This window comes from Lissotriton vulgaris, chromosome 2_1, assembly GCF_964263255.1.
Source record: "Lissotriton vulgaris chromosome 2_1, aLisVul1.2, whole genome shotgun sequence".
Lineage (NCBI taxonomy): Eukaryota > Metazoa > Chordata > Amphibia > Caudata > Salamandridae > Lissotriton > Lissotriton vulgaris.
In genome coordinates this window covers 782990915-783008714 of record NC_141687.1, presented here as the reverse complement: position 1 = coordinate 783008714, position 17800 = coordinate 782990915, and the positions used below count along the sequence as shown (strand labels likewise).

Sequence of the window (17800 nt, the reverse complement as noted above, 5' to 3'; positions counted from 1 at the left end):
GACAGCCTCTGCCCCTCTTTTGCATGCGGTTCATTGGCTGCCAGTGCGCAAGTGGATCGAGTTTAAGGTCTGCTGCCTTACCCACAAGTCCTTGCATGACAAAGCTCCAAGTTACCTTTCTTCAAAGCTCATCCACTATCATCCTTCCAGGACCTTTAGATCCAGTGATAAAGCCTTGCTTTCAGTAGCTAATATCACTAAATCCCACTCAGGTAGTAGATCATTTCCCTACCTAGCCCCCTACTCTGGAACAAGCTCCCATTTAACCGACGGCAATGTGTGGACCATTAGAAATTCAGAAAAAGTCTCAAAACATTGTTATTTCTGGCATAATTGACCTGCTCCTCCGCCTACAAGATAGCTTGGGCTGAGATACCCCTCCCAGGGTGATTAGCGTGCATTATAAATTATATTAACATAACATAACACGGTCTAAGGTTAAGGGCCCTTCACATGAAGGTTAGAATTAACAAAGCATGACCACCTCGCCGCCAAGACATGGAACACCCTCCCACTGAGCCTACGACAGACCCAAGACCTGCTGACCTTTTGGGACCCTCGCGGGCATGTAGTGCGCTTGACAAATGATTGATTGATTGATTGATTGATTGATTGATTGATTGACCCTGACAAACTGCGATGGTAATGTAATAAAGACATGCCACTGCACAGCCTCAAGTTCACTGTTTTCATAGTAATCCCTGGAACTGATTAGAACTACTTTGTGTGTCTGTGTGCTGCTTGTGAAAGGGCAGGATGCTGTCACTCACAGTGAAGTTATCCAATAGCTGAAGTGCGCAAACTGCCTCTTACAATATGCTGCAGTGGACAGAAGAAAAAGGAGAATGACACAATAACAGACCAATGGATAAGGATTGCAAGTTGAAAACCACTATAAGTAAGTATAATATACATATCATTTGAGTAAAATCAAAAGGCCTTGGCTAACGCCAACCCTAAATTCAATGAGGGGAAGGACAAAAAACACCAGTGCTTATCATCAGACTGAACATGAAAAATTGAAAACATGTTATATACTCCTGGCGACAAACATACAATTTTATTACCCCTTTCATACTCACACCTCACAGTGGGCATGTGTGCAGGACGGCCCTCGGCCCTCCGAATCCCGCCCACTTAGTAAAACGCCGCGCAGCGCGAAAATTTGCGCCGCTTGCAAGGGGTTAAACTTTCAGGTCATCACTTCAGTTTATTGCAAATACATATTTCAAAAAGAAAATGATATTTTCTAAAAACAAAGTAATTAAAAAACATATATAACATTGAAAAATAGCTAACTTGCTTCTCTGACCTTTGGGGAAAAGGGCTCATCGGTGTATTACAGTAATTGCTCCGCCTCAATTAGCAAAGCATTTCAGATATACACCCTCATTCAGGCATGGGATTACAAAACAGGAAGGTATGCTATGTAGCTCCTGCGCCAGATTTAAACCACAGACTCACCTAGTGTTACACGATTGTGTCAATGACACTGACCTAAAAATGAGGAAAACATTCGAAGTCTGACTATAGCAATCACATGTAATACAAACGAGCACTACCTCATCAAGCGAAGCAAGTACTCTTGATCACCAGTAAAAATACACAAAAGTAGTGTCAATCCCTGGGTGTCCCTTTAACAAAATGTTAATTAAACGACTTTAGTGTTCACATTATAATGTATCAGTTTACTTGGCCTCAAATTAGACAGTCTGCAACTCGTATTTATTATATGTCTCACCCAGTAGAATATATTGCTGTGATTAACGTATAACAAACCACTGGAACCTAAAGCAAGAGGACACATACCCTAATTTCAGTTCATTACTGTAGTATGTGTGCTGAACATCCATATCTCAAAATAATATAATAAAAAAACAAAAGGAATTCAAAAACCTATACTATATTGTAAACTAGCAAATGTCTATAAATATATCTCCGACACGAAGGACCAGATGTAGGTGTCCATTTACCGACCGGTAACGGCCGATTTCGGCCGTTACCGACCGGTAAATAGTCATTTGAGATGTTAGGGCCCTTTTTACCGATTCGGTAAATTTACCGAATCTGTAAATTTACCGAATCAGTAAAATACCGAATTGGTATTTTTACCGATTCGGTAATTTTGAAATGTAGGTGGGACTCTTCTGAGTCCCACAGGCCTTACCGAATCGGTATTTTACCACCCAATCCAATTGGGTGGTAAAATACCGATTCCAGGTGTGCATGCACATGTGTGCATGCACACCTCTGGCATGTGACAGACGGACATGCCCTTAGGGCATGTCTGTGTGCCACATGTCACACATGCCTTAAATCGGGGTGCCAGAGGGTGTCAAAGTGACACCCCCTGCACCCTTGCAAAAATCGGTATTTACTGAATCGGTAAATACCGATTCGGTAATGCCCATTGATTCCTATGGGCATGAAGGCCATAGGAATCAATGGGCATTACCGAATCGGTATTTACTGATTCGGTAAATACCGATTCTTACAGAATCGGTAATTCAATTACCGATTTTTTCTACATCTCCCCCCCTCAATTTTACCGATTCATAAATACCGAATCGGTAAAATTCGGTATTTATGAATCAGTAAAATTAACTTACCTACATCTGGCCCTTAGGTACTAGTCTCCCCCAGGTAAATGCATGTATTGCCTCCAATAGCTGACAGTGAGTTCTGGTGTACCCAAATGCTGCACTTCCCTCTCAGGGGCCGCCCCCCACCATGGGGCATTAAGGTGGAAAATGTAAATTGTGTACTGCAGTGCAGGGATATCTCTCCTTTGGGTTTAAACATGATTTTGCTGATCACAGTACCCTCCCTCTACCAAAATAGGAATTTAAGGGCCAAACTTCGAAAAGGTTTGGCTTGTTTAGCCCACATTACTCCAAAGGTCGAGTCATTGATAGTTTGCAGAATGTGTCCCCAACGTTCTAGTTTATCCTGTGTTCACATTTCAGGTTACACTCATAATCAGTATGTGTCCCCGCCTCCCATCACCAGGGCCGGACTGACTACTGGGCGTTTTGGAATTCTGCCGAGCTGGGGGCTGATTTCACTGAGGTGGGGGCTGATTTCACTGAGGTGGGGGCTGATTTCGTTCATCGAGACCTGTGTGTACTTCGAAATAATTAAAGCAAAACGAATTCCGTTCAGTACACGCTGGTCCCATCAACAAAATCAGTCCCAAGCTCAGCAGCACTCCAAAACGCCCGGTAGCCAGTCCGGCCCTGCCCATCACTGCTTGGTTTAACTAACCACTGAGTTTAACTATTCATTATGAGGCAGCAACGGAAATGTGTTTTAGAATGTAACCCCCGGAACTTGCAGAATGTAATAAGCATTATAAAATATCCGCCCAGTTGACAAAGCTAATGGTGTATTTTTGGCCTACGAACATCGGTGTTTATTGACCAAAATGTCTAGGGTAGCAGAAGTGGAATCACATACCCTTTGACTTTTAATGACATCACGGGAATTGGCTTCATATGGGCTTTTACCCTGAAACGTGATAGGAAGCGTGGTTGCATGCCCTCAATCCTAATGACATGACAGTAGTTGTGATTGCTCAAGTTTATAATATCTATATGGTCACTATATTAGCACAAAACAGACACATGTCTGTTTTAGATACCACTAATATTGAGGAGCTGACATGATCTTTTAAAGTGGTTGACATAATACTAACCATGAACTGTAACAAGCAAGCAAAGTCAGTTAGCCAGACTTCTTCTATGAGGATTCAATAGAGGGAGGGGGGTGATGAGTGGGGTAAAAAAAAAAAGGTGGTCAAATAGTTTATTTGAAAACACAAGAACACAAGTTTCATATACATTTGCCCAAAAGCCATGGGCTCTGAAGGGGCATTGAATGCAAAGCCAAAGAAACCTGATGCACCCCGGGAGTTGACCACATTTTTTCAAAATGTGCTATGTGTGCCTTCATTGTACCAGCGCCAGCATTTTGTCATGGGTACTCAGATGCCACAACCGACATACAATATACCTTAGCTATCGCTAGAATTTTGCTATCAATGGCATCCATATACTATGAGTGACCAATCTGTCAAATAAATTACCTCTAGTATGTCAGGGACACCATTTTATCATAGCTGCCCCAATTCCCTACCCAAGAAAGCATCTGCCCCCCCTGCCAGAGAAATTGTCCTCTCTTATGCCAACAATTACCTCCAATGTACTAAAACCAGCATTTTGCCATGGATTCCCGATGCATTAATTTCCTCAACAATTCCAGCTTCAGCATATTGCAAGGGAACCTTATATGCCAAGAATTACATCTAGTATGCCAGTGGTCATATTTTATGATGGGTGCCCATTATGTGAGGAATTATCCGAACTCTAATGGTGCCAGTATTATTTCACAGTTTCCTGTCATCCTACAAGCTGCCTCTCCTGTGTGCCAGCACCAGTATTTTGCCATGGCTGCCTCTATAAGCTAAGTGTTACCTCCAATATGCCATGGTCAATTTAGACTTGCAAGCATAACGCCACATTCATAGTTTACTACCCCCCACCCTGACCCTCCCCCTTCCCAAGTCACCGCCCGGCAGGTACTCCCACTACCGACCGCAGCTGAACAAAATACCTACACACGCTTCTTCCCAGGGTCGGCTCCAAGGATCTGGAACTCCCTACCACCCAAGGTTCAGTCTAACCCTTCGACCCACATCTTCAGAAAATAGGTGAAATAGATACTTACGAACAAATTCCTCTCATAAAGTCGCTATCAGCCTGGCCACTGGGCGCAGTGGCTGGCACAATGTCAATAAGATAAATATATAGGGCACAAACACACACAGTGTCTCTCAGATACCGGGAACAGTACTGACGCAAAGAAGAATCTTGAGAAGCCATCGCAGAAAATCTATCCCAGTGACGCATAAACAAATGGCCATCATTTTATAAGAACTCTGTTACAACATACCATATTTTACGGGAGTTTGTTTAAAAGTTTGTAAATGTTTTGCTAGCTGTTCTTTTTTATGGTTTCAGCTCTTGTTTAAATGTATCAATCATATGTACAGTGCTCTGATACCCTTGGGCCATGTCCGCGCTTTATAAAACACATAAAATAGATAAGATTCCAGCTGCAGAAGCAGCCAACCAACATTTTCTGAATCATCGAAAAGCAACATCTACACAATGTGGTCTATGAACCAGAAGCAAAGACATGAATCCCTGCCCGGTTCACAACCAAAGCGTACACCTGTAAACATAAGAAAGTAGATGAGCCGGATTGACAGAATATTTCCAAAATCCTCAAAAATATATAGAACTGGAAGAACACTTCGGAACAGGGACTACATCCATTGCCAGCAAGAAGGAAGAACATTTTGAACTTGGCATTCAAATATGAGTAGAGAATTAGACAGCTTTTTGAGGCTTTTTGTAGCTTTATACTACAAGAAACCCTATGTTTGCACGCTAAAGCCTATCGTCTAAGGACCAGGGAATTTGAAGGGAGAACCTTCTGAAAAAACACAAATAAGGCCCAGAGCTTAAATATTTAGATGTTCATGAGCAAATATCATTCATAAGCAAAGTCAAATTGAAGCTTAAAGATTAGTGAGAGTTTCCCAGTAGAGAAGAATTGGCCCAAGTATAATGTGTGGATAGATAAACACAAAACAGGAAAGCCAGGGAAGAAAATACCCATCACCTTTCAAGATCTATCAGCATCTCTAGCTGTCATCTGTGTTTTACCTCCATTGTTTGTGTCAACTAAAAGCTCACTGGAAACTCAAACAGCTGCCATATGTTACTGAAATCCACGATCCTGCGTGTGAGAAAATACAAGAGTCTGGATTTCTTTCGCAACGGTTTAAGATAGAATATCAAGAAGTGATTAAAAAAAAGTCTGCAAACGTCAACCTCTTCAAAAACCCAGACATCAGAGAGTTGATGAAGATCACACTAGCAGGACCCAATAAAGATAATGCACAATTGGATGTGAATCATAAACAATTTGCTCTATCCACATAACTGACCTCCGATCTTTTTTAATCCCTTTTATTGATTTCTAAGCAAAGTTAACCAATCAGATGCAGCCAAAGAGACAGAAAACCCAATTTTAGTTGTCAATGAAATCAGATTTCCACAGTTGAGCGTATGAAAACCACAGAAATCCCAGTCAAACCCGATCACACGTACCTTATGCAGCTTAAAAACATGCGCCAAACCTCTCCATCCCGACACAGTGAGGCATTCCATTCCACATAAGTTATAGTTCTCAATCACCAATCGGGGTGGTTTATTATTAATAGCCTTAATATGCTGCTCATCCATTAGGGAACATTCCTATAAATCTATTTTCCATACTCTAGAGGTCTTGGTGCCGCCCATGGAATTGCAATTTGACTCTTCATGAACACCGTTCCAAGTGCTAATATCCGATTCATCATTTTATTCCCTTTCTTTAAAGGAAATATACCTAACAGGCATTTCTTTGTGGATGCATCCAGCTCTACAACAACCATATGTCCAACCTATTACATACTTGCCACCATAATTTTCCAGCCTTATTTATTTATTTATTTATTATACTTATAAAGCGCACTACCACCTCGAGAGGCATCCAGGAGCTGGAGAACCCAAAGGGAAAGGTGTGATTAGTTGCAGACTACAGATTAAGCCCGGGTGGGAAAGAGCAAGGTTTTTAACTGTCTTCTGAAAGTGAGAAGGCAGTTGAGCTTCCTCACATCCATAGGCAGCGAGTTCCAGAGCTTGGCCGCAGCCACGCTAAACCACCTGCCACCTGCTCTGGATCTTCTAAATCTCGGTACAGTCACCATCCTAGCCGAAGCGGAGCATAGATTGCGGACCGGCACATGCCATGAGAATTTCCTTTGAAAACAAGCCGGGCCTAACCCATGTAGGGCTTTAAAGGTCAAACAGAGTAACTTAAACATCACCCGTTGTCTCAGATGGAGCCAGTGCAACTGAGCCAGGGCCCCCGAAGAGGAGGATCTGGTTGGCCAATCTAAGGCGAGTTTGGCAGCTGCCGACTGGAGTCTCTGGAGTCTGTCCAGGAGATAGCTGGGAGACTCCAGCAGCAGGTCGTTACAGTAGTCTATCCTACTGAGCACGGTGCAACGCACTACCTCTATCCTTGCCAGGGACGGTAGCAGGGGTAAGATTTTTTTCAAGAGGCGAAGGATAGCCATACAACTGACTACCACCTTAGAAACATGAGCCTCCAAGGAAAGGTCACTGTTAAACATCACACCCAGATTCCGGAATACCTTCACAGGCTGGATCTGGGGTGAGAAATCCTTCGGCCAGAAAGTACTAGGTAGAGGAGAATGTATCCTAGGCCTAGGGCAAAAAGCACTTCAGTCTTCCCTGTATTGAATTGCAGGGAATTGGCTTTCAGCCATCCCACAATGGCACTCATACAGTTGTGGAATTCCTCCCAGGAGGTGGGAGGAATAATCAACCTGATTTTCTCCTGGAAAAACCTTGCTAGGTTGTCACAGAGTTCCTGAGAGGGGGGAAGTCGTTCTTGACACACTCTGGGCTAGTGAGACTATTCAGGATGTTAAATATACTACGAGAACTGTTTGGGGCATCGAGAATCACCCGAGCGAAGTGTTCTACCTTTGCTGTTTGAATCTCCTTCTTATAGGCCCCTCGCTTGGCTTTCCAAGCTAGCTTGTTCCTGTCCAGATATGCATGCCTCCACCTTCTTTCTGCTTGTTTACATTCAGTCTCAGATTTTTGAGACTGTCTGAGAACCAGGGTGCGGAGGGCCTTCCCCTACTCATATGGTGTTTAAGAGGAGCAGATGTGTCCAGCACCGAGATAACCTTCGAGCAGAGGGCAGCGTAATTCACCTCAGTGTCTGAGGCCGAGGTGAAACATTGCTAAACCATAAATGTAGGTGACGCCCCTTTTTTCCGGGCCAGGGACTTCCAGCCCCTGCTAACATACTCCCTTATTGGCCCAGATGTCTCTAATGCGGGTAGGCCTGTCTTTACAAAAAGTTTAATTAGCGAGTGATCCGTCCATGCCATGGGAAGCACATCTCCAACCGTAAGAAGATTAGCCTCCGAGAAGATCAGATCCAGCCGATGACCTCCCGTGTGAGTAGCCTGCAGCTCCAGATCATGTGTAAAGAAAACCTCACCAGGACCGCCGCATCTCCCACAGGAAGCCAGTTTATACGGATATGTCCTCACAAATCTCTGTGGGGTTTGGTACATCTTGTGCTAAAATCACGTATGGGGAGATGCCTTTAACCTGCCTGTTCACACGCCTTTTTTCTCGTCGCCTACAGATAAAGCTACCGGGCATTCGTTTACCCATCTATTTTATGCTTTCTTAGGACTGCCCTCTCTATCTTCAGCTAATGTAGGATAGAGTAGTGAGATCAATCTCTTGCTGCCTCCCAAATTCAATATTTGCCTCATGCGGATCAGCTATGGTGCAGCCTCTGGGAATGCATTCCATATGATGTGCACAGCGTGTTCTATCTTAGCAAATTTTACAATTTGTCCCAAGCCCATTCCAAACAATGCCTGGACCTACGCATATGAAACAAATCTACCATTTAAGTTAGGCCTCCCATCATATTACATCCTCTCACTCGTCAACCCTGGAAGCACATATCCCTACGTATATCCTGAAATGGTCGTAGCACGAGCAATAGGATGTCCACTGCAAATGAGGATCTCCTTAAGACCTGCAGCACCACTTTGTATCACAATTATCCCATCTGCCATACTAAGTACGGGAAGTCCTGTGGTACACCTTGTCCTCCCAGAAAAAGGTCTGGAATGGTATAGTCTCCAGTTATTCCAGCCAATAGGGACTTTTCCCAGTTCGGGCTCTCCTCAAACCAATGAACTGTATGCTGCAATTGGGTGTTTGCTTAATATAAAAAGCAGTCAGGGCAATTTTATTTGTGGGCAGCTTTACTCCTCTTTCTTGTCCACGTCACGTCACTAAGGATGCTCTCTATTATGCAAAATGTGGTCAGGCACATGGTGTTCGGGAGTATATACAGACACCTCTGGAAAAACACTATTGTTGACAACAAAATTCAAATCAAGGCCTCTCACCACCCTGCCCATGTTTCATATATATTTCTCTTTTGGATCTCTACAGACCCAGTTCCCCAATATCTGAAACTGCCAGCTTCCCATTCTAGGCCCAGGTCCAGAATCTGGGTGTTCAGTACTGTTCCCTATCTGCCCAGAGGTAAGACCATTAATTTACTCAGATTTTTCTTTAACTCCAATATTTTCCCAAACTCTTCCAGCTCAGTAGTCATATGTGATACTGATTGCATTGGATCTTTCAGATATAGTAATGTATCATCTGTGTATAAGGATGTATTTGGCTCTGTGATCCCGCTTGAATTTCCTAAGCCCCGAAACTCTATTGCAGTCAAGCAGCGTGTGGTTCCACTGCCAATGCAAAGAACACCCCACTTTCTAATTTCCATGCCACCGAGATCCCCCCTCGGGTCCGTACACTAGCAGTTGGGTCAGAATAGAGCAATTTCCCCCACCTTATTAAATTAGGGCCATATACATATCTTCCCTCTCTGTCCCATAAACCTTCTTCACCAGAACAATGATGTCTTGAATGTAGTGTTTGGGCATGAGCATAGGACAAGATATGTCTAGGCTTGATACAATCAAGATAATTGTATCAAAATACTGCCCAAGCGGTTTCATAAATAAATGCCACACAATTATTATACGGTAGCTGCCTATGAGATAGGGACACTGACACAGTCCCTTGGCCGCAACACCAACTGATGCCTTCATTTGAGAATTGATCTGGGCATTCCCTAACTATTAACATCTGGTCACTAAAGTGGAGCTACAAAATTGATATTAAAAGAGAATTGCAGAAGTTAAATAAAAAAAGTATGATGAGTAATGTACTTACATCTCCATTACCATTTCTTATCATGGGGCCAATTCACAAAGACGCAAATCTGACTCTAAAAAGTAAGCCTGTGTGTGGGCGCAGATTTAATACTTTTTGCAATTCCCATTCATTTCTAGTGATATACCTAAAAAGTCCTGTACGGTCCAGGTTTCTGGATGAACTATTGGGAATGCTATGCGACATCTCTTGCTGGCTCCTATTCTCACTACACACAATTCTACAGGGTGCAGAATAACCCACAGAAGGAATGCAGCAGCTGGGAAAAAGACACACTTTTTCTTTTTCTTTTTTTTTCTCTGTGAAAACCATTTTCCCTGCTGAGATAGCCCTTCCACTGCACCCCACCAAGTTTGGGGGTGATCCATTCCCTTCCCTTCATGAAAGGGGAGTCTCCGATCAATTTCAAGGTGGGAAAGGGCTGGGCTGGATCAGAGTGTGTAAATTGGGTCTTAACAGACCTACAAGGTTAACCGCGCCTGCTTCTGCTCATTGCCCATCCCTTGCAAGAATTTCTCTGCACTCCTGGTAGAATAATCCACAGAAGCAGAATCAGTCCTGCTTGTCAGAAATCCTTTGGTGAATTATTAGTCGTTTATAAACCATTGATGAAGACAGAACCATGCTCGATAGCTTCTACACGACAATACCCCCTTGAGCTGAGGATAAAAAATGTTTTTAAACCGCTATAGGTTGCAGAAAATACATTGTATTCATCAATTATCCATAAGCTATCGGAATTGCAGTTAAATATATGTAGGTTTCTAGGTATGTACCATATTTAACACCGCTTGAATCAGAGGCCTCTATCATCTTTTATTGTGTGTGAGTTTTAGGGCAGCCATGGTTCATAAACGGGAAAAAGGCCACACCCGGAAATGCTGAAGTGAACAGCAGTAATAACACTCTCGTGAAAAGTAATCCTTGTCATCTCTGCCATGCCAAGTGCCTAGTGTAGCCTCCACCGTGTACTGCGGGGACATACCTGTGGCCCTCGCTGCTCTACTATAGATAAGGGAGGCAACACAGAAACAAATATAATAGGATGACACAGTGCCCACACTTGGTAAATACACCAACAATTGGCAATGAAAGCATTGTAGAAAAATGGCTCCACCAGTCGCCTTGGTGAATGCTATGACCCGACAGTGAAAACCTACACGTAAACTGTTGTATTTGCTAGTGCTTATTACGTTCCTGCTTTGGAACTTCCTTGTTGTCATGGGGCTTATGGGGTTCTAGTTCTGTTAATGGTCAGTTGCAGTTTCCCTGTGCCAGTGTTTGGTGCAGTGGCTCGTAGCTCTGAGAATAAACTCACCAACCAACTCATCCTATGTTTCTTGCTATTTATTTGACACCCACAACATAATTCCCCACAAACAGGTGCAGGGAAGCCCCCTCTATGTCCTACATTTTCAAAATAATGCCCCCACCCAGAGTCTGCTACCTAAGACGTCATCTGTCCTTCCAATACATACTTTTTATAGTGAGACTGAAGTGATCAGATTCTCAATGCAGTATATTTCGAAAAGAAGGTTTGCTTGTTAGTAGCACTCCTGTGTTTCCACCAAAACACTGACATAAAAAGGCCAAAGCTTTTATCACTCATAAAATATAATTTTATCTCACAAGACCAACCGAACAAATAAACTACAACTTCAACATGTGGGTTCTATGTTACATGTGGCCAGGCGCGTCCTTGTACATGAATACCATAAGGTACCAAAATGTAATTTCATTAAGGTGGGAGTAGCTTAGAATGGGTTATTCCTCGTGAGAATTAGTGCAGTCTGATTTTCACAAAAGTGTGCAAGACAGGACCTAGCCTACCACTAAAACTTCCACAGTTTTCATTACTTTTGTATGCTCTTCACTACCGCCCACAGACGAGCTCAAGAGAAAATTGTTTCTAGTTGCCCTTGTGGAGGACTGTCAGGCGTAACCCTCTACTTGCACACTGGACAACATCAGTGAGAATAGGGTTGGGGTAAAGGTGCAGTGGCAGTGTTACACTTTTACCATTAGTTTCTTCACATGGAAACAATTTCCATGTGGCAAAAATCACTTCTTGAAATAATGTGGATGCTTGGACCCTTTTCATGCTTATAGCACCACTGACTCCAACTCGAGATAGGCGCAAGTTTTTAAGTGCAAGGATTGTGGAAACCGGTACTGCAAATCTTCACGCATGTCCACAAACTGAAGCTTTTGGTATGCGAGCCACATTTGTAAAGAAAATACCCATGAAAACGTCAAGGGAACACCCATTTTCCCAACTCCTCCCTACAGTCACAACTAGAGAAAAAAAGCCCTGGCAAAACCAACCTGAAGGCTCTTGGCGTTCCCAATGTCTTTTAGCCATGTTATACAATAACGAGGCTGGGCAGCATGGCTGACAGCAAAGTTAGAAAAAAAATGCAATTTTGGGGCCACTACTAGCCGCAACCCAGACTACAGGAAGGAAGAAGTCACATGGACAGGGGTGGGAGGGGAGGGGAAGAAACAAAATGGCCAACCAACTCGATTTTGGTAGCCACAAAAAGATATAATACATAGCTGATTCGAGCCAGCCCATAACAGGTATTTTTTCTTTTTTTTGAAAGGAAGAAAGGAAGAATGAAAAGGTATTCATTTTTTTAGACCAGCTGTGTATGGCACTATGTTAAAACGGATGTATGACTGCCTCAACAAGGGACAACGAAAACAAAACAAAAAAACAGAGCTTATGACATTACTCATATTTAAATTGTAGTTACAGACACAGTGTCCATCCATAGAATATAAGCCACAAGCTGAATTATCTCATAGCATTTCAGCAGTTATAAGTGAGGATGAAGGGTTGAGCCTACCCCAACCAGGTTGAACCTGTCATCTACATGTGATACTTTGATATTACACACCCGATGAACAAAGCTCACCAGCAGACTGGACTGTAGACAGGGGCGGCCTTAGGCATGTGCAAGCTGTGCGCCTGCACAGGGCCACCAAGCCCCAGGGGCCACCACGCCAATATATATCCTTAATATAATAATCCTCTGAGGATGGATAAATATTTGCGTGGCGGCCCTTGGCAGTGATTTGGCAGCCTCCGGCTCTGTTCCACTTCCAAACACCCTGACCCCCCCCCTCTTTACTGGCCTCCGTGCTCTGCCCCGCCTGGACCCCTCTTCCGGGGCCCCTTACCTACGCTCCCTGCCCAGGGCCACCATTAGCCTAGAGCCGCCCCTGCTGTAGAAGTCAAAGACTGTGGGGTAAAGAAGGGGGTAAACAAGGCTTCAGCTTCTCTATGCGTTATCGTGATTATCGTGACCTATCTTGCCTTGGAGCTTTCCTGGAAACAGCGCAAATCAGTATCATCGCAGCCTTCTTTACAAGCATCATTCAGCAGCTAGGGTGGCCAGCGCCAAAAGCATAGAGCGTCCACTCGTTGGTTGATTTTTTTTTGAGGCACTTCCTAACATGTGCACACGTGGCCTAAAGGCCCCACAGGTTTGAAATCCAGAAGCGGTCCCTTTGTTTCCTGGTGCGTGACCGGCTAACACAATACCCACTTGTTTAGAGGGCTCGCCCTAGGAGCTTAACCCTTGTTTCCGTTCATCACAAAAACACAGGGAAACAGTACTGTTTTGTGAGAACCCTACTGCTTAGTCGTGAAGCGCAATGAGCCCCACAAACAAATAATGGATGATTGGCTGGCTTACAAGAAGTAACCTGCAATCCATACTTTGTAGCGCTTTAAGGTGCCAGCTGCGAAGAGGTGCTAGTGCTAAATAAAATACTAATAAATATGAATAAGTTAACATTCCTAAAGTAATGACCAATAGACACCCCCATGCCTCCTTGTTCATACAGCCATCCAACAATGAAGATACATAGGTAGAAAAATTGTTGTTCATATACCACTCCCTTTCATGGTTTTGCAGCTTACAAGATAAAGAAGAGCCCTCGGAAGACAAAGCCTGACATTTGACCTAGGTCTTTGAATGCACAGCAAATGTGATGAGATAACAACAAGATTTAACTGCCTGTTTAGAGAAAGGGAGCACTCATAAAGATAAGAGAGTGCCTGGCATTTGACTTCGGTCTTTTAAAGCCCATAAAATGTGACGAGATTAGAACAAGATTTATGGACCTGTTTATTATAGAAAACGAGTTTATGGAATAATACAGTAAACATAACTTTGGAAATGACAGGGACAAACTGAACCTGGACAGCTTAAAGCAAATAAATCCAGCAAATGGAAAGCAAGAAAACATGAGTTACAAAGCAAATGACAAGCCACAGGCGGAATGTATTCCCAGGTCACATTTCTGAAACTCCCCAATATGTATTCTGTAGGCCGCGACCTAAAAATCACCCATTTGGCAGAGTTTCCACTATCATAAGTACTATTTTCACATTGTAAAATCTGCACTTCTTGCAGGTGCCACTTTGAAGTACATAAACGGTATTTACATGTGCAAAATGTTTCTGAATTAGCCCATCAGATATTTGGTTTTCTTCAATGAATGCACATTCCATTTTGAGACACACTAGAGGACATGTTTGCTATACCTCCTGAATCTAGAAAGAGATTGTATCTTTGAAGTACGTCACTATACGAAATAAGGGCTGAGCAATAACAACATGATAGCTAACTGCTGATGAACAGTGACGCATCAGACAACCACTGCCCGCACTCCAACTAATGTACCCCCAAGTCGCCTCCTACGCTATTGTGTCGTGCTCGATGAGCGGTCTCCTTGCTTGGCCTTCAGTATCTTAGGTCCCCTGAGAGTGTTGCTCCTGTAATTCTCTGGAAATTTAACTGCAAGATCAATGGACACCTGTATTTCCTGACCACCGAGCAAGAGGTTGATATATGTTCTACAGGTACCTCTATTTTGGGACCATTTCACCAAATGAACCAGTGAGTGAAAAATAGTGTTTGCGTCCCTAAACTTGTATAATGTTTACAATTAGCCTATGGACGTCAGTTAGGGGTGTCCAGGAGTCTCGGCTTGCTCTGTGCTACCTCTGGCAATACCTTTGTAATTATCTCAAACATCATGATGGTAGGGACTAGAACCAGAGAATACCAGGTACTTGAGCACTCTTCGTAGTTTTCACTCCTAGTCCATCATTAGTTAATAGGATACTCTTGAAGTGCTAAGAGTGGGAGAAGGAGTCAATCCTTTGATGACTCTAGGTTCAAAAGGTGCGTGACATCCCTTCCACCAGCCACAGGATTCTAGTTACTGGACGGTACAAGATTGTGCTGCCCTACGCGATTCACAAGAGAACACTGTACCATATGCTTCAAAAATACTAAAGTGTACGGCGTCTAAACTGTATAACAGCAAAGTGCCTTCCAAACATCGCAGTCACATAGGGTCAAATGTGCTTATTTTTTTTATTGAAGGATAAAGGGGTGCGAAAACCAGCCTAGATGGACATCTGCAACTTGTAAACTGCACACTTTACTCAGCAGCATGCACCGAGCCCACCGATCTGCCTTATTCTTTTTCCTTTCTAAAGGTAATATATATCGTTTCAAAAGCTTTTTATTTTTCATTTGAATTCCTCACTTATGTTTCCTACTTTTTATATTATGCAGAATGAGTGATAAGTGTGACTTGCATCGGATTTCCTACTTAAACTATGGTGTAATCAATTCCGTAGGCAATTTGGAACAGTTATTTTCCCCTAGTCTCTTCACTGCACCAAGCTTAAGAAATCTTAGTTTCTCCATCAGCGCTGCCACGGGCAGCCACTGAGTGGCCATCAGTCCTGGCAGCATCTGTATGGAGAACATACTCTTAAAATAAATATAACCACCACAGCGGACTCTGGAAGAGAACATAGATTATCTTCGGCTTTTATAAGGAATATTCTCTGCATCTAAACCAGTTGTTGTAGGTCAATGCAACACCCCCAATGGAAGCACATACAGATCATTGTATTTTGTTTCTTTTTCAGACACGCCGTCATCTCTTTGCCAGTCATCACCATCCTGTACCCTTGGAAGATGCTCGTTATCACAGGTCCAGCATCATCAGCACCTGCAGATGCCCTCGCCCTCCCCACGTGCACAGTCTACAGTACATTAGACACGTTCAAGATCGGTCACCTCACCGGAATGTAGGGTCCGGCCACAGATGGAGCCCCTGTCCCCTTCCCATGCCCCTCCCGCCCCTCCAGCTGCAGCCTCCATCATGAGCATGCACCTGCAGAAACGCACACATCAGAATCCCCACATCAAAGGCTGGTACCTTTTATCTAAGCAGGCAATCCATTCGGCAGATGAGGAGTGGGGGGTGTGACTGGCGACCATGTTGTGAGCGATGCCAGCACAACCTTGCGGGGTCTAGCAATACGGCTTCCTAAAACTACAGCTGCAATATCAGCTGTCTCAGCGTTCAGATATCCTGCCCGCTGAGGATGCTCTGTGAATCACACATACTGCGAAAGGACGGCGCCGTGCACGCTCCAGAGAGGAAAGAACGTTGGGCGCAGCATTTTTAAGGCAGATACAATGCAGTGTGTAATGACAGCACAGGGCTGGTAGCGCTGCCGCAGCCCTCGCCTCTGCCTCTGCTGAACTCTTCCAGCAGAGCACGGAGGAGGGAGGGGCGGGCGGGCTGAGGTGCTCGGAGCTGCGCTATGGCTACCCAGGAGGCACATATCTATTCCGGGAGTCTCGAAATCGGATTGCTTTTTTTTAATACTAGACATCCTAAGACTTTGCCCTTTTTTATTGCTTACTTTTGTGGAATTTCAAAGCAACCCTGATCATTTTCCATCAGTCAACGTGGCATTTAAATTATCAATAGCTCTTTAAGTCTATACGCGCTAAAATGTCAAATGTGTGTAGAAAGAGCCAGATGGGATGATGTTTGCAGAATCACCTGCGACATGTTTATGTTTATATGCCTCCAATGTAAACACAAAGCAGACGTATGTGCGTAACAACAATAGTTTCAGTCTGGAGAAATCACGGAGAAACTCGTTCAGAAGCCTTGGATTTAATATTCATATCGCAAAAAAGAAAGCCATGCAACGTGTACATGCAGTTAACACTACTAGACCTCGCCTATTGGCTAACAGCTTCCCTGCCAATCCTCTCCAATCCTATACAGTCACCTCACACTGAAAGTAAGACAGTTGTCTTTAATTGTCACTAATTTTGAAGAAATTCACGGGAAGGATTTATTTTATTTTATATATACTCACTACCTTATTTACCAACATAGCATCCTGGAATGCTTGAATGGGATCTCGCAAACTAAAATTCCCAATTGTAGCCTGGCTGCCTTGTCAGTTCTCATCATTGAGTTTTGTGGATTGGCAGCAGAATGCCAGCCAGATTCAGTGACAGTGACAGTAGCCCATGACAAAGTGACACCTGTGTTCAATCTCAACAACCCTTGCTTGTCAGAAATATTGTGTCCCTCACAAGCACGCCCACATTTTTCTGTTTACTACTCATATTTTAACCGTCTCAAGCTGTCAACGTGCGCAATCTTTCCGAAACACCATCATTGTGTGACTGATATACTCAAAGGCTAACTTGAATGTCAGGGCCGTGATCAACCAATATCGTTTCAATAAATAACAAAAACAAAAATGTTGCCACAAACCATGCACAGAATATTGGTTGCACTTTGTACATCCACATCTTCTGACACCAAGTGCAGCTTTCCAGGTGTAATTCTGGGAATGTTTGTGGATTGAAAAAACACACACATAGGTTGAGAAGTGGAAGTAAATCTCCGCACATACTTTTACGGTAATTTTGGTGAATCTGCACATTATGCTTCTAATTATGCAAGAGAGGGTTCTGGCTTCCTAGCTGCAACACAAATTCACCACAAAGGGCGTTTGAGGGACAGCCGAC

General features: G+C 43.5%; 1 protein-coding gene across 1 annotated transcript in view; it reads right to left on the bottom strand.

Annotated features, from left to right (window-relative positions):
• Positions 1-16483, bottom strand: part of RAPGEF4 (Rap guanine nucleotide exchange factor 4) — a 1206373-nt gene extending 1189890 nt beyond the window's left edge. Inside the window, exon 1 of the mRNA XM_086956142.1 lies at positions 16176-16483. Coding sequence (XP_086812268.1) covers positions 16176-16237 — 62 coding nt within the window. The 5' untranslated portion in view covers positions 16238-16483. The remainder of the gene's footprint in view (positions 1-16175) is intronic.
• Positions 16484-17800: the final 1317 nt, after the last annotated feature.